The sequence below is a fragment of the Ctenopharyngodon idella genome, chromosome 5, assembly GCF_019924925.1.
Source record: "Ctenopharyngodon idella isolate HZGC_01 chromosome 5, HZGC01, whole genome shotgun sequence".
In the NCBI taxonomy this organism is placed as follows: Eukaryota; Metazoa; Chordata; class Actinopteri; order Cypriniformes; family Xenocyprididae; genus Ctenopharyngodon; species Ctenopharyngodon idella.
In genome coordinates this window covers 42,245,827-42,268,243 of record NC_067224.1, presented here as the reverse complement: position 1 = coordinate 42,268,243, position 22,417 = coordinate 42,245,827, and the positions used below count along the sequence as shown (strand labels likewise).

The 22,417-nt window shown below is 36.6% G+C and overlaps 1 protein-coding gene across 3 annotated transcripts in view; it reads left to right on the top strand.

The window, feature by feature from the left end:
* LOC127513163 (citron rho-interacting kinase-like) overlaps positions 1 to 22,417 on the top strand; it is an 80,997-nt gene that overhangs the window by 31,108 nt on the left and 27,472 nt on the right. For all 3 annotated transcript variants that reach the window (XM_051894755.1, XM_051894754.1, XM_051894753.1), the window contains exons 11-23: positions 5,827 to 5,932; positions 7,286 to 7,429; positions 8,052 to 8,171; positions 11,281 to 11,451; positions 11,852 to 11,905; positions 13,977 to 14,030; positions 14,349 to 14,489; positions 16,231 to 16,356; positions 16,733 to 16,828; positions 18,753 to 18,869; positions 19,971 to 20,080; positions 20,700 to 20,874; positions 21,199 to 21,396. In XM_051894755.1, coding sequence (XP_051750715.1) covers positions 5,827 to 5,932; positions 7,286 to 7,429; positions 8,052 to 8,171; positions 11,281 to 11,451; positions 11,852 to 11,905; positions 13,977 to 14,030; positions 14,349 to 14,489; positions 16,231 to 16,356; positions 16,733 to 16,828; positions 18,753 to 18,869; positions 19,971 to 20,080; positions 20,700 to 20,874; positions 21,199 to 21,396 — 1,612 coding nt within the window. The remainder of the gene's footprint in view (positions 1 to 5,826; positions 5,933 to 7,285; positions 7,430 to 8,051; positions 8,172 to 11,280; positions 11,452 to 11,851; positions 11,906 to 13,976; positions 14,031 to 14,348; positions 14,490 to 16,230; positions 16,357 to 16,732; positions 16,829 to 18,752; positions 18,870 to 19,970; positions 20,081 to 20,699; positions 20,875 to 21,198; positions 21,397 to 22,417) is intronic.

The window sequence follows — 22,417 nt, the reverse complement described above, 5'->3', positions numbered from 1 at the left end:
TGTATTCAATTCAATTACTTTTTTATTATATTGTCTTCTGTAGAGCTGCTTTATAGTTGAAATAGAAGTTGTGATTATAACTGAAATTCTTGGATCCTGATTGAACAAATTTTGTTGTAAAACTTATTTATCTTAAATTCAAATAAAGCCACTTCTCATAAAGAAACAAGAACATCTTTTTAATTAATGATAAATGCATTCTTTATAACAACTTTCAAGCAGACGTATTTCTTTTGTATAAGTTAAATATAGATTAATCCTTATTAAAGCTATTAAGATTATTCAGTCAAGAAGCTGAAGAACATTTCCTTCCACTGTATGTCACCACATGTAGCAGAATGACAATAAAGCTCAACTTGACTTGACTTGAAGAACATTGAGTGATTTTCTCTTTTTCTTTTGTAGTTTGTTTAACATTAATAATGGACAGCAGCACTTTAAGGCCCAATGCACGGATAAACATCCAATCCGATATTTTCCTAACTGTAACTGACTGTGTTTATGTGAATACTCACCATAATTTTGTGTGTATTTGTCTGTTCAAGTGCGTAAAGAGAGCTTAATTCAGAACTCGTGCGCTGACGTCTGAGAGGCGATTTTCTGTGTGCGAAAACCGGGCTGAATTCATTTTTGAACGTTTAATGAGCCATGCATCAAGTGTATGCCAACTTGTGTCCCGCCGGGTAGATTACTATATAAGCAATATCACACGAGTAGTAATCACAGCCGTGCTGATATAGAGCCATATCGCATGGCTACGAGTGTGATATTGCGCTTATACAACAGTTCGACGGCACGAGTGTGTAAATAAATAAGAACAACAACGTATCATCTTTAAAAACCCTTATTTGTGAGGAACTACTTCCTTCCGCCATGGATTCAAATCTCAAGTTGACAGTTTAACAGTTGAGCCCAAGCCTCCGTTACTAATTCTAAAATGTCACTTTAGAAATAGTAACGAAGGAACGTTGAGTCGCTTCATTGAAACTCATTGTAATATGTAGAGTATTATGAGAGCGAGATCGCCTGAGCGAGTGTATTACCTGCATCTAGATGATGTTCTTCAGGTCAATTTTATATTCAGAATCACAAAATGAGTGTCTGCTGAGGAAAGCGATATCTTTGTCTTTTAACATTTAAGAGGATTTCCCATGACAGCGCTAGTCAATGCATTTGCAGTTGCGTCTCGTAAGCAATGGCTGAGTTTAAGCTGTTCTCTGCAGGTACATGAGCGCTGAACTGTCACTGACGGCCTGAAGCTCACATCTCTAAAAAAAAATGTCTAAACAAATTTTCAAATAGGCGCTGTATGTTTACATATAAATCGCATATCTGAGGTCTAAACAACTACCTTCTCGCCTAAAAAACATATGGTGGGTTTGCTCGTCCGCCAAGACACTTGCTGTGAGAATGTTGAAAGCGGAGTGATTTAAATGGTGAAACGGTTCCCGTGTCGATACTGGTAGAATATCGCATGGCTGGAAAGACCTTTCAGCCAATCAGTTTCGAGAATCAGAACGAACCGTTATAACTATGCTGTGCTATACTATACTATACTATGATGGGCTAATCTGTACTGTACTGTTCAATACTCTTCTGTGGTTTATGTGTTCATCAGAGGTAGATGGAGCTGACAGCATCTGTAAATGCCAATCTTTCTTTATTTTCTGGTAGTGACAGATGCAGTAACAGCCGAAGTTCTTCGATTGAAACTTATCCAGAAGAAGCTCATGAAATGGAGATTGAAGCATTGTGAGGGACTCACCATATTAGCCCTCAATAGAGTTAGAAAAGCATGGCTTAATGATCTTCTCCTCTGCTTCTCCTTCAGTAGGAAGCACCAGACAGACTTTGTCAGTGTTTAAGCTTGTTGACTTTTAGGTGGTGATTGTTGTGTTGCCTTCTGTGCCCGTAAGTTCTGCCCTCGGTGGGCGAGCTGTCAGCCCTCCAGTCAAAGCTGATGTTCATGAGCCGCTGTGATTGGTTCGTTCTTTCCCTCCGCTGCAGTATTTTTGTCAGTTTTATTCTTTCTCTGCCTCCATTAGTGATGTCTGTTGTGATTGTGTGGCTGCTGTGATTTCACTCTTTATTTTTGGAACACATTTATCCGTCAGACTCCATTTAGTCAGTTCTGAATCACTGACATAAGATGCATGTGGGAACTCAAGTTGTTTCCTGTCTTTGGTTTGAATTGAGGTTCACATGTCTTTTTATACTGTCGTAGGCGTTCGGTTCTCTATATTTAGGTGTTTCTTTCTGTTTTCATATCCTCTGTGAGAAGTTTTCAACCAAAATCCATCAGAACTTTGGCTTCCTGAAGAGTGTCTGTGATGCTTTCCAAATATTGCTCTGTTAGCATCAGCTTCTGACTCGAGCAGTGAAGTGAGTGTGGGAGGAGTCTATCTGTTTGATGGACCAATGGCAGAGGGACACGAAGTCAAAGAGGTGGGAGGAGTGTTTGGCAAACCTGTGTGGAAATAGTCAATATAGTTTGCGGTGCAGCACTGATGAAGTATTTTTTTTTTTGTTCACAATCTTAATTTCAGTCTTAAGGTTTGCATGTACAGTATCTCACAGAAGTGAGTACACCCCTCACATTTTTGTAAATATTTTATCTTTTCATGTGACAACACTGAAGAAATTACACTTTGCTACAATGTAAAGTAGTGAGAGTACAGCTTGTATAACAGTGTAAATTTGCTGTCACCTCAAAATAACTCCACACACAGCCATTAATGTCTAAACCGCTGGCCACAAAAGTGAGTACACCCCTAAGTGAAAATGTCCAAATTGGGCCCAAAGTGTCAATATTTTGTGTGGCCACCATTATTTTCCAGCACTGCTTAACCGTCTTGGTCATGGAGTCCTCTTCCACTCCTCCATGACAACATCACGGAGCTGGTGGATGTTAGAGACCTTGCGCTCCTCCACCTTCCGTTTGAGGATGCCCCACAGACGCTCAATGGGGTTTAGGTCTGGAGACATTCTTTAGCAAGGCATTGGTCATTCTGGAGGTGTGTTTGGGGTCATTATCATGTTGGAATACTGCCCTACGGCCCAGTCTCTGAAGGGAGGGGATCATGCTCTGCTTCAGTATGTCACAATACATGTTGGCATTCATGGTTCCCTCAATGAACTGTAGCTCCCCAGTGCCGGCAGCACTCATGCAGCCCCAGACCATGACACTCCCACCACCATGCTTGACTGTAGGCAAGACACACTTGTCTTTGTACTCCTCACCTGGTTGCCGCCACACACGCTTGACACCATCTGAACCAAATAAGTTTATCTTGGTCTCATCAGACCACAGGACATGGGTCCAGTAATCCATGTCCTTAGTCTGCTTGTCTTCAGCAAACTGTTTGCGAGCTTTCTTCTGCATCATCTTTAGAAGAGGCTTCCTTCTGGGACGACAGCCATGCAGACCAATTTGATGCAGTGTTTGGCGTATGGTCTGATCACTGACAGGCTGACCCTCCACCCCTTCAACCTCTGCAGCAATGCTGGCAGCACTGGCAGCAAATACGTCTATTTCCCAAACACAACCTCTGGATATGATGCTGAGCACGTGCACTCAACTTCTTTGGTTGACCATGGCGAGGCCTGTTCTGAGTGGAACCTGTCCTGTTAAACCGCTGTATGGTCTTGGCCACCGTGCTGCAGCTCAGTTTCAGGGTCTTGGCAGTCTTCTTATAGCCTACGCCATCTTAATGTAGAGCAACAATTCTTTTTTTCAGATCCTCAGAGAGTTCTTTGCCATGAGGTGCCATGTTGAACTTCCAGTGACCAATATGAGAGAGTGAGAGCGATAACACCAAATTTAACACATCTGCTCCCCATTCACACCTGAGACCTTGTAACACTAACGAGTCACATGACACCGGGGAGAGAAAATGGCTAATTGGGCCCAATTTGGACATTTTCACTTAGGGGTGTACTCACTTTTGTGGCCAGCGGTTTAGACATTAATGGCTGTGTGTTGAGTTATTTTGAGGTGACAGCAAATTTACACTGTTATACAAGCTGTACACTCACTACTTTACATTGTAGCAAAGTGTAATTTCTTCAGTGTTGTCACATGAAAAGACATAATAAAATATTTACAAAAATGTGAGGGGTGTACTCACTTCTGTGTGAGACTGTATTTTTTGTTCTATATAAGGACTTTTAAAATACTTTAACGTTAAAATGAGTAATTATGGCTGTGTCATAGTTTGAAAACTGCAGTAATTTGATTTCATAATGTGTAAACAAACACACACGTACATGTAAATGAAGGGCAGTTGTTGTGTTTTTATTACCCTCCGGCCTGGTTTGGAGTTTTAGTATAATCAGCACTTTAGCTGTGTGTGTGTGTGTGTGTGTGTGTGTGTGTGTGTCTCTCTCTCTCTCTCTCTCTCTCTCTCTCTCTCTCTCTCTCTCTCTCTCTCTCTCTCTGTGGCTCTTTCCCTCCTCAGCACTTTCAGCTGTAATGAGCCGATGTCTAATGGCAGAGACTGAGATCTGAGTTAAGATATCTGAGCAAGGCAGAAGCCTTATGTTATGAAATGAGAGAATGTAAATTTTTGAAAAAGTTTGCATCATAATTCTGTTGTCTTCCTGTTTATTAATGTGAAGCTGCAGTGAAACAATTCCAATAGAGTGCAAAAGTCCGGTTCCGGAAGTAAAAACTCCATTCATTTTGAACAATAACTTATAAAACTTTAAAGGGGACCTTTAATGCCCCTTTCACAAGATGTAATATAAGTCTCTGGTGTCCCCAGAATGTGTCTGTGAAGTTTCAGCTCAAAATACCCCACAGATCATTTAATATAGCTTGTCAAATTTGCCCCTATTTGGGTGTGAGCAAAAACACACCGTTTTTGTGTGTGTCCCTTTAAATGCAAATGAGCTGCTGCTCTCAGCCCTCTTTCCAGAAGAGGGCGGAGCTTTAACAGCTCGCGCTTTGGTCGCTCAACGACAACAAAGCTGGAGAATCTCACGCAGTCAAAATGAGGATTGTCAGTAACGGTGTTCAGCCTTACATTGTTCAAACCGGAGTCGACACTGATGGAGAGACTCAGGAAGAAGTTACAACTTTAAGTTTATGTAATTGCTGTGGAGTTGATTGAACTCATCCACTAGCTCATCAACAACTATGGAAGCTGGTTTCTGTAATGGAATAAAAAATAGAAAATGTTATTGCTACTTTTTATCTTGTAATTTGGACTTTATAACTTGCAATTGTGAGTTTATATCTCACATTTCTGAGGAAAAAAAGTCAGAATTGTGAGATATAAGCTTGGAATTGCAAGAAAAAACTAAATTTTGAGAGTTATAAACTCGGAAGTGTGAGGTAAAAAGTCGCAGTTACCTTTTTATTTTATATTCCGTGGTGGAAACAAGCTTCCATACAAATCCCAGTCAGTCTAATCTATGACAAATATAACTGTTTTTATTTTCTGATGGATCCTGTGAAGCTGTTTAGAGATGTTTGTGGTTTTGAGACACTTCTGGTTCATGTTAGTGAATAGAACCTGATACTGAGATGATTTTCCCTGACGTCTAATTCATGTCATTTTAATTAATGAACAGCACATAAAGATTATGTTCTTTGGTTGTGAATGAATAATGAATTCACATTCACATGAAACTAATGGAGTGTGTAATGAATGTGAAAGGCCGGGCAGACGCTTTACATCACGTGTGTGTGATATTCCCTACATTCCCAGGAAAAACAAAAACGCTCTCTCAAGTTATTTTATGGGCTCATTTTAGAAACATTTTAGAACTGGATGAGTGTAAATGTTCTGCTGTGGTTCTCATAAGGGTTCGTTGTGTCATCAGATCGGTTGGCGCCGGGCTCAACTCTCCTGCCAAGACCAACTCCATGGAAAAAAAACTTCACCTCAAAAGCAAAGAACTGCAAGACACTCAAGACAAATGTCACAAGGTAAGAGCACAGAGACACCTGGGTAAAGACATCTTTAGGGGTGTGCAATATGTATCGTCTAAGATGATATTGTAATTGTTGCTGTAATTATGTGGAAGCTGAAATTATCAAATATGTCCCTCACTTTTCAAAGCACAAAATGAAAGCATGTGTTGATAGTGCATGTTTCACTGCTTGATGTAGATTAGTTGAATTCAGTTAGAATGACCCTGAAATTCAATATATGGGGCAAAAAAGTTGACTATTTGTATATGATATCTTTAAACAATGTCACACAAGCAAGTGCACTGTTTTTCCAGAATATCAACACGATTGCAAATGTGATTTTTATATCTGTTTAATAAACCAGAGATTAATATTGTCTTTTGCTTTATTTCGCCAATTAAAATAGTTTCATATATCTGCAACAGATTCATCGTGTCTTTGAGCGACACACAGTGGTGTTTCATTACTGAATGAATCAGCCGTTTGAACGAATCGGTTGAGTGATTGATTCAATGACTCGCTCATCAAGAGAGAGTGAGCGACTAGCTAAAACTTGGTTTTAGTTTCATATTTAATGTATCTTTTCCTTTTTATAAACATATTTCAAATATTTTGATATTCAAAATAATATTTTTAAAAGATTAATCTCATAACATTATTTATTTTGCAGCGTAAATGCATCTAAATTCTGCATTAGATGCAGCTTTTATGCCACTTCTGCAGTGCAAAAATATACTTGTTGATATTGATTTCATTTGATTTGTAACTATAGTGTCTTATTACAGTTGAATTTATTGATTAAACTTAAGAATTTTAAATGATGCATGTATATAATAAAGGTTAGAAAGGTAAAAAGGCCCTTGGAAATCAATTTAGGGTGGCAAATATCAGTCCTTAAAGTTAAATAAAGTTCAATTTAAAGCTCATAAAGTCATTATTAGTTTAAGAATATGGAGTCAGCTGTCCACGACTGGCCTAAACTAGCCAAGGTACAAAAACACCCTCAGTAAAATATTGTCTAATTATCTTTATCGACAAAATACCAAAAAGTATTGAGATTTGTCAGTATCACACACCCCTAGTCTGAATGAACATTAAGCTGATAAACTGGAATATTTCCAGCTAAATACAAGCTAAACTCCAACAGCACCGCAGAAAACCGTGCAAACAAACACAAATCATGTGTACAGTCATACACATTCAACGGAGAAGGAAATACAGTTTCAAAGTATCGCCACAAGAAGATGTTACTCGTAGAGTTTAAGTGTGTATCATGCACAGGAGTGTGAGGTCATGGTTGTGTTGGCGTTGTCCGAGCGCTGCTGTAAAATGCATTTAGACCTGGTGCTTGTGTTTGTGGCCGCTCAGATGGAGCAGGAGATCTCGCGGTTTCAGCGTAAGATGACTGACCTGGAGTCAGTCCTCCAGCAGAAGGATGTGGAGCTCAAAGCCTCCGAGACCCAGAGGAGCATCCTGGAGCAGGACCTCGCCACCTACATCACCGAATGCAGCGTGAGGAATAATAATTAAATAATCATAATAAACTTCACTTATAGAGAGTTTTTCAAGCAGGCATCTGAATGCAAGATAACAGTGCAGCATTTTAATTTATTATATTATAGTTATTATATTATATTTATCATAGTTATTATGATTTAAAATAGTCACATGCTTTGTGCCCGTTTCCCAGGAAGTGACAATTTTGTTTTCTTGAACACACAGGATGGAAACGGTGCTTTATTTGCAAATGTTTCATGCGATATGTACATTTTTTGCTCAAGTTTTATTCACAACTTTGGTCTAATTGGTCTAATTTGAGAACAAAAAGTAAGACTGATCATCTGTTAGTTGTTCAGAAAAGTCCTAAGACAGCCTTAACATAGTGTTTGGACCAGGCAGACAGAGCAGGACTTTATCAGTACATACTCTCTGATGGACGTATCTATTGTTTTATATCTAGAACAGCAAAACTGACTTGATTTCATATCTGCGCTCTTGATGTTCCGTCTGTAATGCAAATACTCTTGCTGATAAAACCACTCTTGGCACGCTGTTCTCTTTTCGTTCTGACCTTGTGTTCCCACAACTGCTGCATCTCAACATAACAGACGTGTGTGTGTGTGTGTGTGTGTAGAGTCTGAAGCGCAGTCTGGAACAGGCTCGTGTTGAAGTGTCACAGGAAGATGATAAAGCTCTCCAGCTCCTCCATGACATCAGAGAGCAGAGCAACAAACTCCAGGAGATCAAGGAGCAGGTGAACAAACTCACTTCACCACAAATACTGTGTGTATATATATATATATATATATATATATATATATATATATATATATATATATATATATATATATATATATATATATATATATATATATATATATATATATATAGGCTGCATTTATTTGATCAAAAATACAGTAAAAATCTGAAAATATCATTCCAATGTAAAATAGCTGTTTTCTATGTGAATATATAATAAAATGTCCTGTGATCAAAGCTGAATTTTCAGCATCATTACTCCAGTCTTCAGTGTCAAATGATCCTTCAGAAATCATTCTAAGATGATGATTTGCTGCTCAAGAAACATTTATAATTATTATCAATGTTGAAAACAGTTCATATTTTTGTGCAAACCATGAGAAAATAGAAAGTTCAAAAGAACAACATTTATTTGAAATAGAATCTTTTGAAAAATTATGTCTTTACTGTCACTTTTGATCATTTTAAAGCATCCTTGTTGAAGAAAAGTATTATTTTTTTTCATCTTACATGTCCTAAGCTTTTGAATGGTAGTGTATGACGGTTTCCACACATGAAGCAGCACAAGTGTTTTCAACATTGATAATAATCAGAAATGTTTTGAGCACCAAATCAGCATATGATATGAACTTTGTATCAGTCGTTTGTCTGACTGTATCCTGCAGTATCTCCATTAGCTCGACTTTATTAGCCATTAATTTGCAGAACAGCATCCTGTAATTGAGGACACGCTGAGGAGACTGGTCTAAACGCCAGCTAATCGCTAATCATCACACATCATTAAGTTCTTCCGTGTTGCTTTTTTCCCTCAGTGTTTCCTCCTTGGTTTCCTGGTTTATTGGTGTTTTTTCCTCTGCAAACATAGTCGTTTGTTCAGTATAATGTCCTTTGAACACACACGTGACAGTGATCTTATTGGTACAGTCACAACCACTTTTTATCTGATCATAGACTAGTGATGTTATGTTTATCCTATATTTGAAGTATATTATTACGTCAAATTGGGTTTTCTTATTAGTCTGTTTATTTTCTGATGGGAAAACAGCTCAGAATCACAGTCGTAATGCAAACATGCTGCCTGAGTTTTGGTGGTTCTGTGTGTGTGTGCATGAACATGAGCTCAAGGCATTATGGGGAATAATATTTCACTCACTGAACTAGAAACAAGAATTAGTGGATAATCCTGTGCTGGAAAACATGTCTTGAGCTGGTTTTTAAACCCTGAGTGTGCTGGGATCTGAAAAAGGCTTTGTCACAAACTGGCAGGAGTTTCATTTCTTTTTGTCTGGAAATTCTCCAGCCTGTTTCTATCTATCTATCTGTCTGTCCACGGTGTATACTGTGTCCAGCATAATTTATTATATAACATATAACATGTGTCTGAATTATAGCAGCAAACAAAATATGTTGTTTTTGAAGATACCTGTAGAAGAATATGTCAATAGTGCTTACTTGATAATTACTGCAGATTACTAAAAAGCTTCTGTTAGTGTTTATTAGCATGCTAGACACTGTTCTCGTTACGATGAAGTAATTAGGTGTCGTACTGCTGGACATCTCAGCAGATCTCATCCAGATCACTTCAGACTGTCAGTCTCCTCCGATCAATATCAGTCTGATTCAGTCTCCAGATCTTCCTCTAACAATCAGTCCTTCACACTGATCTCTGACACTCACTCTCACACACACACACACACTAGAGCTGCATGATTAATCATTAAATGATCACAATCTCAATTCAAACACCCACAGAATCTTATTTCTAAATGACAGTGATTCGGCTCAGTCTATTAAACCTTCGATAAGGACGAATCTGCGTTCTGAGCCAGAGAGAGCAGCTGTCACGTATGAAACAGCTTCACAGAATCATTATTTCGGTCTTACAGATCATTCAAATTATCACAAAAGTACTGGAATAAATGTTTATAGTTCAGATATAAACACTGATGTCTACAGTAGAGATCAAAATAGAGTAAATCACCTTTTGAAAGTAAATTGATGCTTCAAATTAAGATTGGATCAATTACAAAGTTAAACCAGTAGGTGGAGACAAGTGACTGTTAAAAAAAGTGTGTTTGTCATTGAATCATTCATTCAAAAGATTTGTTCAAAAACACTGATTCATCCAGTAAAGTCTTTGAGTGAGTCACTGAATCATTCACTCAACCTGATTGTTTTTAAATAATTCTAATTAATTAAATTTTTTTTTTTAAATATACTGTTTTGTTTAGTGGTCTATTCACAATCGTGGGAGAATTGTGATCTCACACACTTACACACACTCACAAAATGAACTTTTATTTATGCATGACTGACAAATATGCATCACATTTATTTTATTAGTTTGTTTTTGTTGAAAAAACAAATGGATGGAAATTTTATATGCATAAATCTTAAATCAGTGTTTAATGCGATATTCAGTCTAGTGCTGTAACAGTGTGATATTTCAGGACACATAATTCACTGACGTCTCTCAATTAATAGTCATATTTCCCATTTAAGAATCACTTACGGCAGTTTTAAATGACAGACCTTCAGTCACAGTCCCTCTGAACAAACACCTAGATCATGAAATCCTGTAATTTGGCAACTAAATCGTCATTTTGTCTCTTAAATGTCTCTTTTAAGAGTGAGAGAAACTAAGAAACTCTTTGTTCAGACTGAAATGACGTGAAGAGCATGACTGCGTTCAGTCTGATTTTATGAGCGATTTTTCTCTCGGACCTCTAAACGCAGCACAATTAACCTCGTAAGACCCGCCGTCTTCAGAGAGAATCTCAGCCAGTAATCATTCACATTATATTTCAGTCACTCTCTGAAGCCGCCCGTTTGATTCCTTAATGCATCTTACTCGTTCAAACCCTCATTAACCCGTCCGGCTGCTGTCAGCAGGTCGTTTCACAGGAACACATGAGCTTTTCTCAGAGCGCTAGAGGAGCAGAAACACACGTGGACGTCTAGTGTTGATCCTAATAGTAATTTTGAATGTTTTGTGTCACTCGAATTAAATTTCCATAGAAGTGCATGTCCTCTGAGTTACTGTGAACATGCATTTTATGAATATGACTTCATATTTGACCTGATGTTTCTCTGGCTGTGTTCAGGAGTATCACGCTCAGCTGGAGGAGATGCAGGTGACCATCAGACAGCTGGAGGAGGATCTGTCTGCCGCCCGCCGCCGCAGCGACCTGTACGAGACCGAGCTGCGAGAGTCACGACAGACCAGCGAAGAGCTGAAGAGGAAAGCGGCCGAATACCAGCAGAGGATCCAGAAGGTGTGTGTGTGTGTGTGACCAAGTACTTTAGTAACATCCACTCGTTGTTTATTCGGACTGTTGTTCTCATGTCAGAATAGTAGTGCAGTAATATGGCCTGAAATAACACTAATGTAAATCTGGGAATGATGTGCTCAAAACATGTGACGCGAATGAAAACTCTCTTATATTTGAGACGTGCTCGTAAGTTGAAAAATTTAGGAGCGCGATTAAAAACTTTAGGGCCGTAATGCAAATTTTTCAAATGTGTTTTAGCTTAATAAGGGGATATAAAGAGACTTTATAAGGAGGATACAAAAAGTACAGAAGGTTTTTTCACAATTCTGAACATTTAAATATTTACATAAATGATTTTTTTATGATCTTGTCATGTGATTTTGAGTGTTTGTCTCTTGTTCAGGCGAAGGAGCAGGGGAAAGCGGAGGTGGAGGAGCTGCTCTCTAAACTCGAGAAGGTACAAATCACCATCTTCACTCAGTCAAACACATGATGACTGAAATTCATTTGAAATCTGTTTGTGTCCCTCTGAATGAATAATTGAGCAGGCCGGTGGAGAGCACAGTCTCAATAATTCATCCGTCATCAGATCATCATCAGATTTGACTCAAACGACACTAAGCGTCCTCTTCTCTGGGATGGACAGGACGTCCCTGTGGGCTCTTTTAGCTTTGACTGAGTGTTCAAACTGATCACATGATACCAGTCGACGGAGCCGTCACAGTGCGATCATACTGGTGCTAAATTATTATTATTAATAAACCAGCACATTTCCCAGGGTGATGCAAATCCTGGAAATATCAGGGAAGTTTAAATTTGTGATTTCTAGGCCTTCAAAACCACAGAAAACAATCAAATCTTAAAGTCATGGAAATGTCTGTAGTGAGATTGAATTCTGTTTTAGCTGCTCAGTCACGTCAGAAAAACAGAGAGTGAGAGAGAGTGTTTGTGTGTTGATGTGGGTGTCAGTCATCCTCAATGATGCTCACTTCGCTCTTCATACTGTGAAATCTGTCTCCGGTCAAGTAGTTTCATTTTGAGAGGACACTCTTCTTCATGAATAAATGTTTTTATAAAATGTGATGATAAGCTCATCTGTTAAAACCAGACACTCAAGCACTGTGTTTTACTGATACTTGGCATATAGATAGATATTTATCACCAGAGCTGTATATAGATGCAGGGTAGTTTACAAATAACATGGCACTTGTCCAAATAACTTTTTGTTTCTTTTAGGGTTTGTTATCTTTATTTTATTTAATTTTATTTCACGTTTTATTTTCTTACTTAATTTTATATCTTATTTTGTTGTATTTTATTTTCCATCTTTGGCCATATACTGGGAAATCTCATTTAATTTTATATTTCTTGTTTAATTTAATGTTTTGTTTTGTTGTTTGTTTTATTTATTATATTTTTGTATTTTATTTCTCATGCCATATACAGGGAAAGCCTTGACAGGTGTTCAGTCCATCTCATTGTATTTTATTTTTTATTTAATTTTTACTTTTTACTAATTTTTACTAATTTTATTTTATTATTTCATTTCATTTCATTTCATTTCATCGGGTCATATACCGAGAAAGCCTCAACAGGTGTTCAGTCCCTTTTATTTTATTTTTATTTATTTATTACATTTAAAAAAAAAAAAAAAAAAAAAAAATATATATATATATATATATATATATATATATATATATTTCTTGTTTTATTTATTTATTTACATTTTATTTTATTTTCCATCTCAGGTCATATGCAGGGAAAGCCTTGACAGGTGTTCAGTCCATTTTATTTTATTTATTTTTTTACATTTTCTTTTTTAATTTTTATTTCTTGTTTAATTATTTATATATATAATATTATATAATATTTATATATATATATTATGTATTTTATTTTTTACAATTTGTTATTTTCCATCTCGGGTCACATCAGGTGTTCAGTGCATTTTATTTTATTTTAATTTATTTATTACATTAAAAAAAATAAAATAAACAATTTCTTGTTTAATTTTATTAATAATAATAATAATAATAATAATAATAATAATAATATTTTCCATCTCAGGTCATACAGGGAAAGCTTTGACAGGTGTTCAGTCCATTTTATTTTAATTTATTTCTTGTTTAATTTAATGTTTTTTATTTTTTTATTTTACTTTCTGTCTTGGGCCACTGTTTTGTACTGTTTTGTTCCTGTCCAATGAAAAGAGTTTTCCTGTTTGCACTGGAACACACAATAAGCCCTAATATTACTTGTATTTAATATCTGCCTGATGCCAATAATGAATAAATAATGAACTGTTGGTCGGTACATGATAGAGTCAGCGATAATTCACACATCAGTAGATTTAGACGACAGTGTGATCATGTGCGTCCTGGTGCTAAACGTCTCTTTGAATCAGTCGTATGTCTCTGTCATTGACTTCACCTGCGCTGACGTTTAATTTCCTCTGATTACACCCTCCTCTGCTCTGATCGTCACAGTGTGTGAAATAAGAGTGACTTCATGAGGCTTCTGTGTTTCAGACGAACGGCGAACAGCAGCTGAAGATCCAGGAGCTGCAGGATAAACTCTCAAAGGTTGGTATTTCTTTCTTTATTTTTGATGTGTAATATGAATGCCTGTCTGTTACATTATACTGTATATTAATAGTAATTAATAGCCTGTGTGTTACAGTGATTTTACAACACCGTGCTAATCTTTTTGCACACAAACACGGGCGAAAACACAAGCATCGGCATTGAAATGTGTTCTTTTGCCATGTATGTTTGAATAGACATCTGACCTTTAGAGGATGTGAAGTTCACAGTTTGACCTCTTGGCCCAAAACGATGTGTTATATGTATAATGCAATTCATATTTTGCACCTTTAATGAGTTTGACCTTTGACCCCGCAGGCGGTGAAGGCGAGCACTGAAGCCACGGAGCTGCTGCAGAACATCCGTCAGGCCAAAGAGCGTCTGGAGCGAGAACTGGAGCGTCTGCGCTGTAAATCTGACCCCAGTGACACACTGCGCAGACGCCTGCGAGAGACAGAGGTGAGACGGGTCACGCTCGAGTTTATAATGGCTGATGTTTACTCAGACATACTCTATAAACAGAAAATTAATATTATGCCTTGACAAAGCTGCTGGTGGATTGTGGGACTGATACAAGAGAGAGTTAAAGCTTCTTTGAAAGGATTAACACAGTTATCAGCTGATACTGTATCTCAAAATGGACAAATGTTAGATAATTAATTGATTTATTAGTTTATCACTAGTGAAGGAGTGGAATGGATCAGTGTTCACACCATTATTAAAAAGGACAAAAGAAGTTATTACTACATATAACTACATACATTAACATGAATTTTAATTATATTAACAATAAACAATACTTCTAAAGCATTTATTAATCTTAGTTAATGTTAATTTCAACACTTCCTAATACATTACTAATACTATTAATTTTATTTAATGGACCTGAGCTTACATGAACTGACAATAAACTGTTTTTACTAACGTTAACATAGATTAATAAATACTATAACAAATGTATTGCTCATTATTAGTTAATGCATTAACCAACGTTAACTAATGGGACCTTATTGTAAAGTGTTACTAAGATTTTTATATTTATTTTATTTCTTGTTTAATTTTATTTATTATATTTAATTTTTATTTTATTTTATTTTATTTTTATTTTTTAATTTCATGTTTTATTATTTTATTTTATTTTATTCTTGTTTAATTTAATTTTTTATTTTATTTTCCATCTTGGGCCATATACAGGGAAAGCCTCGACAGGTGTCAGTCCATGTCATTTCATTTTATTTATTTATTACATATTTATGTATTTATATTTTTGTTTTGTTTGTGCATTGTGATTATTGTAAACTGTTACCAAGATTTTTATATTGACTTGCATGACAATTTGCCACATTTTTCATTTTTTTCTATTTTTTCTTTTCCGTTTTTTTAAATAATTGTTATATTCTCAGCAATGATAATTATTAGAATTATTAATTATTACTTTCATTTAGTATTTTATTGAATTATATTATAAAATACTGTACACTTTTTATTTAAATAAGCATGTGCTACAATTTAAAAGTTTAAGTCTGTGAGACTTTTAATGTTTTTGAAATAAGACATTATAGCTCTTCTGCTCACCAGTGCTGCGTTTATTTGATCAAAAATACAGTAAAACAGTGAAATATTATTACAATGTAAATCAGCTGTTTTCTATGTGAATATATAGTAAAGTGTAATTTATTCCTGTGATCAAAGCTGAATTTTCAGCATCATTACTCCAGTCTTTAGTGTCACATGATCCTTCAGAAATCATTCTGATATGCTGATTTGATACTCAAGAAACTTTTTTTTTTTTTTTTCAAAATTATTTGATGAATAGAAAGTTTTAAAAAAGCATTTATCTGAAACAACGTATTTTTTTTAACATTATAAATATCTTTACTGTCACTTTTGATCAATTTAATGCATCCTTCTTGAATAAAAATATTAATTTCTTAAAATAAAAAATACTTTTGAGCAGTAGTGTATATACTGCAGAAAATACGATCATGATGTATTTCACAGTTATGATATTTTGTGGGTTAAATGTGCTCAATTGTCATGAAAATTCAATGCAAAAAATCTTAATGGTGCCAAAAACAGGTTTAAGTTTCTTTATGAAAAATATGAATTCATTCTTTTGTTTTTGGTGTGTAATAAGAACTTGACAGGCTTGATTCCTGAACCTATAATAAGTGTTAAATCTTTACTTTCTTACTGTCAGGAGGGCAGAAAGACTTTGGAAAACCAAGTGAAGCGTCTGGAGATGGTGGAGCGTCGAGAGAATAAACTGAAGGACGACATCCAGACTAAATCCCAACAGATCCAACAGATGGCTGAGAAGATACTGGTGAGAGAGACGGATCAGACTAGCAAAGATTAAACCACTAACACGCCTCCTTAACCAGCTGACCTCACACACACACACACACAGGTCTCTCTTCACGTTTGTCTTTGCACCGTCATTCTTGTTTTCACCAGATTAGCAACTGACAACAGAACACACACTCACACTCACAGGATGTCCCATCTGCTGCCACACACACACACCTCTTCACCTCTCAATGAGGAACACACACACCTTCAGGCCGTCCCGTCCACCAGCTCAGGGCTTCTCAAAGCAAGTTCACTTCTTCACTTCACCTGCTGATGGGATTTTACTGCTGGGAAATCGTTGACTGTGTTTGTCACCTGACGGTGGACTGTGTGTGTGAATGTGTGTTTAGGAGCTGGAGGAGAACTTGCGGGAGACGCAGGCGACGGCGCAGAGGATGGAAGCACACCTGGTGCAGAAAGAGCGGCTTTACGAGGACAAAATCAAGGTAGAGTTGAGCACACTGAAGCACATCAAACTGAGCTGAATAACGACACGATTATCTTCTGTAGAGCTGCTTATGACTCATTTCTTATTTCATGAACTTTACACAGTTACTGAACTGAATTGATCTGAATAATAAGTCTGTTGTCTTCTATAGAGCTGCTTTACAGCAGAATTTGAATTAGTCTCATATGTGATGAAGTTTGATTCTGTTATTTTCCTGTTTATTACCGTGAAGCTGCTTTGAAACGGTCTGTATTGTACGAAGCGCTATAGAAATAAAGCTGATGACTGGAGATGATTCTGACATTCAGAATAATGCGAGTGTCAGTCTGTAATGAAAGAGGAACACGACTACATTTCTCTTTTTTTTTTTTTTTTTTTGCTGTCAGTGACTATCGATTGTGACTTTTTTGGGTGAATAAGATATTTTTTTTAAAGATTATTTATAGTAAACTTAAGTAGCTAATTTTTAAAGTTAAACATTATTACACTATTTCATGCTTAACAGAAATTTTTGAGGGATTATTTTGTTTAAGGGAGCTTTTCAAATACATTACTGTTTAAAGATTAAAAACAAAAAAGAAAATAATACTTATATTCAGCAAGGATGCATTAAATTACCTAAAAAGTGACATTTCTAATGTTACAAAAGATTCTGTTTCAAATAAATGCGGTTCTTTTTAACTTTCTATTCATCAAAGAATCCTGAAAAATAAAATGTATGACAATTTCCACAAAAATATGACGTTTTCAACATTGATAATAATCATAAATGTTTCTTGAGCAGCAAATCAGTATATTAGAATGATTTCTGAAGGATCATGTGACACTAAAGATGCTGAAAATTCAGTTTTGACCACAGGAATAAATTACACTTCTTTCAAAAACATTAAATAATCTTACCAACTAGGGTTGTGACGGTGAGGAAGTTTTCCCACCGGTCAATCGATGTGTGACAACACCGGTAATTTTAAATCTCTAATTCAAAAGTGAAAGTAAAATGCGCACAGCTGCACAGGCATTCATAACGGTGTGGAGAAGAGCAAGCATTTTCAATTAATTTAAATGAACTGAAAACGCTCCTTGCCAATAGACACGCACCATTATGAATGGCCATGCTTTCAAATTAGCGCCAATTCGGGGTGGCAAATGCTTGAATAATGGGTAGGCGCTTTTACATTTTGCTTTGAAACCAAATCTTCTGCCATCGTCTTGTCAGTCAGCTCCTCACTCTCGTGATAAATGAAATCTGACTCTTGCTGTTTATCTCATTCGGCTCAAGCTGCATTGATTAGATGCATTTTTTATTTGTAATGTCTGTTTTCTAACTGAACTACAAGATTTTTATTACTATAAAAAATCAAAACAACATAAAAATGACTTAACCGATGTTGCAGCTAACATTGTGTTTTTATCAAACTTTTAAAAGGTAGTTTATAGATTATAATATCTTTAATCAAAATGTTTGTTCTTTAATGACCTTTTCCTTTTTTAAGAGTTTAACTTTATTCTGTTAAATAGTCTTTAAATCAAAGTGATGTCCACTTTTTGTCAAATCGTGTTTGTGTACAATGTGTCATAATTTATAACAAAGAATCACTGTGTCCATTACAGCTGTCATTACCATCACAAATTTAGAGGACAGATGAGTTTTTCCAAGTATAAAATGTCTGTTTGATGTTCATGAGTGAATGAGACTGATCTGTACCAGAGTTTGAACATCAGAAACATCATTCAGTAAAGATTTTCACAATAGATGTCATTGCCAAATCAGTTTCAAATCCATTTCTTCTCTTTTTATCATTCCAAAAACAATCTAATGCATAACCTTCACACACACACACTATCAGAACTCCAAATCATATTCATATCTGAATGTACATGCTGATCTGTTGATCCTCAAGTGTTTCCTGAAATCTGTGCAGGTTCTGGAGGCTCAGATGAAGGCGGATCTGGCTGATAAAGAGAGTCTGGAGCAGAAACGAGCTCAACACGAGGAAGAGGCGCGTGAGAAATGCAAACTCATCAGTGAGCAGAAAGCAGTGAGTGTCTCGTCTTCATCTCACGTTCATCTGAAGCTCGTGTTTCTCAGAGTTTAGTTGTGTTTGCTGTAGAGACACACCGACTAGTTCATCCGGCAGAATCTGATCATCTGACTTTAAGGATTTTGAGCTACTAGAGTCCAGTTTAAGACTGAAGCCTATCACGATCATGAAATGTGTGCTGACGATTAGTTGTCATATGAATAATTGGGATTAACAATTTAATTCTGTTTTGTTCATGTTACTTACAGTGTAAGATGACACATGATTTATTTTTAATTGAAATCATATAAAAAATAATAATAAAAATTATAATAAATGCATTAGATGGCATTCCAAGCGCTTAAATTTCTCTTATTTGGATGGAAAATTTGATTTGAATTTAAAGTGAACAATTTTTGCAGTTATCTCAAATAATTGCGATTAGAACCACGACCAGACGATTAATCAACGATCATGACAGGCCTAAAAAGCTTTATGGGTAATAAATGGATGTGTTCACTAATGAGTTTGCATGTTGATTGCAAACATTAAAAATTATATATTATATAATAAATTGTAAATTACACACACACACACACACACACACATATATATATATATATATATATATAAAAATTATATTATATAAGAGCCTCATTTATGATAGTAAAAAATATAATTTATAATTTTTATCATTTGATTTTGGGGTGAGATTCTCTTCATTTTCAAGCCTTTTAGCCCTTGATCCAGTTAACTAACTAGATTACCGTCGTGTGTCTTACAGCTGATCTCAGAGTCACATGCTCACTGTGTGAAACCACAGGGTTGTGATGCATTTTCAACATTTACATACTTCAGTAACACTATCTAACAAATAAAAGTCTGCTTTATTAAGAGTTTATCACTGGCAGCCAAATTTTTTTTTTTTTACAAATTTAATTTCTGAGTTTTAATTAACTCATTTTATGGGCTTTGATGTCCTGTTATTAAGTCAAGTGTGTGATTTACAACACTAGCGGCAACAAATGATGTTTCTAAACTGGTTTCTCAAACTCTCCTGCTGTCGCTTCAACTAACATATGTGTCCTGATGCTGGATTTTGTGCGTTTCTCTCTACAGACCATCAACGCCATGGACAATAAGATGAAGAGTCTGGAGCAGCGGATCGCTGAGCTCTCCGAGGCCAATAAACTGGCGGCCAACAGCAGCATTTACACACAGAAAAACATGTAAGAGCCCCAAACATGATGAAACTGGCCCAGTTCAGACCAGCTTGGGTTTCCAGACTGCTGTGTGCTGTGCAGGGTTATTATCATTAACTAAAACTTTCACACTGTGCACGTTTGCTGTGGTCTGAGTGCGACTTACTTAATTCTATCAAACCCTGGTACATTTGCGTTCATCTTACATCATCACAAACGTGCACGGCGCATGATAGAAAACAGAACGTTAGTCAATATATTGTCTCTTTTTTTCATTAAATTGTTGCTATTATGCGCAGCAGAGTGAACAACACTTGTGTCTACTTTTTCTAGAAGTCTCTCTGGTTAAACCAGTTGTAGAAGTCTGAACAAGGCTTAAATCAAGTGCTTTAGATTTAATGGGTGACGAAGGAATAGCAATATTTGAGGTTTTGCAATTTAGCCAAACAAAAACAATTGAGTAGTTTTGAGAAACGCCACCCAGGAGAAGCAGCAATGATTCTCAGGATGTTTCTGAAATGAGTTTATTGAAGGAGAAATCTATTTCCCCCCTTTTACTGGAAATCAACACATCAAACACTCAAACATCATGTCTGTGTGCAGAGATCCGTCTGTAAGTCACAGTGTGTGCTGGTGTTTTCCTCAGGAAAGCTCAGGAGGAGATGATCTCAGAGCTGCGGCAGCAGAAGTTTTACCTGGAGTCTCAGGCGGGAAAACTAGAAGCTCAGAACGCCAAACTAGAGGAACATCTGGAGAAGATGAGCCAACAGGAACAGAGCAGGAAGAGCCGCATTTTGGAGCTGGAGACCAGACTGAGAGAGGTGAGAGGATATCACTGACCAAAATTTATACCAGAAAAGTGAGGATAGTTTAAAAGACACTTAAAGAGGGCCCATAATGCTTTATTACATGCTCATCTTTCTTTAGCGTGTAATGTTGCTGTTTAGAGCATGAAAAAGTTCTTCTCTATATCAGTGTCAGTGTTTCTGAACTCCCTGAAACGCCTCCATTGTAGTCTTGAGTTTTCTTCACAGTATTCCTCATTTAAATAATTCATACGCAGAATAAAGGGGCGGGGCCTGGTTGAGTTAGTAGTGTGTTGAAACTGACGGTTATGTTTTGACCGCATGGTGTGTGTGTTTCAGATGGGTCTAGAGCATGAGGAGCAGAAGCTGGAGATCAAGCGTCAGGTGACGGAGCTTACGCTGTCACTACAGGAGAGAGAATCTCAGATCAGCAGCCTGCAGGCCGCGCGACACGCGCTGGAGAGCCAGTTACAGCAGGCCAAGACTGAACTGGAGGAGACGACGGCCGAGGCCGAGGAGGAGATCACTGCACTGAGAGTGAGACACGTGCAGATCACAGGGATTCACTGACGCTTAAATATTTAATTGAAGTACCCCTGAGAGTTTAAAGCAGGGGTGGGGAACGTTGATCCTGGAGGGTTTATCTCCAACCCTGAAAAAAACACTCACCTGCCTGTAACTTTAGTAATCCTGAAGACCTTGATTAGCTTCAGGTGTGTTTAATTAGGGTTGGATCTAAACTCTGCATGACAATAGAGTACCTCAGGGATGACGTGTTTTTGTATGCAAAACCCGGAAGCGAGCATTTTAGGACTTCCAGTTCCATCGCCCTGAAGTCAATGGGTTTTTTGAATGGGTTTTTGCTAAATCGCCTGAAATAAGGTCTGTGGTTAACAAAGCCTCTACAAATTTTCACGTTTTGATCTATGACATAAAACACACCAGTTATAACCCACTTTTAAACCTTTATTGTGTCTTAAAAACGGCGGTTTTTTAACAAGTTGCTAAAAGGGACTACTTCCTTTGGCGGGGACTTTAGATGTCATCATGACAAACATAAGACTTGAAATTGATACGGCCATAGCTAGTGCTTCTGAGATGGTAAGCGCGGGTTTTTTTCTGGCGAATTGGCAAATGGTATGCAAACACAGTATACAATCAAACATAATACAGTGAAAGATAATCTTTAAAGTTTATTTGGGGCACAATGATCAAGCATAAGAATTTTTAAACACAAAGAAAATAATATTAAGGTTTATATAAAGTAAGTAAGTAAATTTTATTTATAAAGCACATTTAAACATAGCAGAGCTATCCAAAGTGCTGAACAGAGTAAGGAAACATAAAATAAAATAAAACAGAGTAAAACCAAACAAAACAGTCAATAAACAGAAGAATAGTAATAAGTAAATATTAAAAAGCCAGGGAGTAGAGATATGTTTTCAATTTTGATTTAAAAATGGTAATCGAAGGTGCAAGGCGGATGTCCAAAGGCAATTGATTCCATAGACGGGGGGCGGCAACAGAAAAAGCTCTATCTCCCTTAGTTTTTAGACGG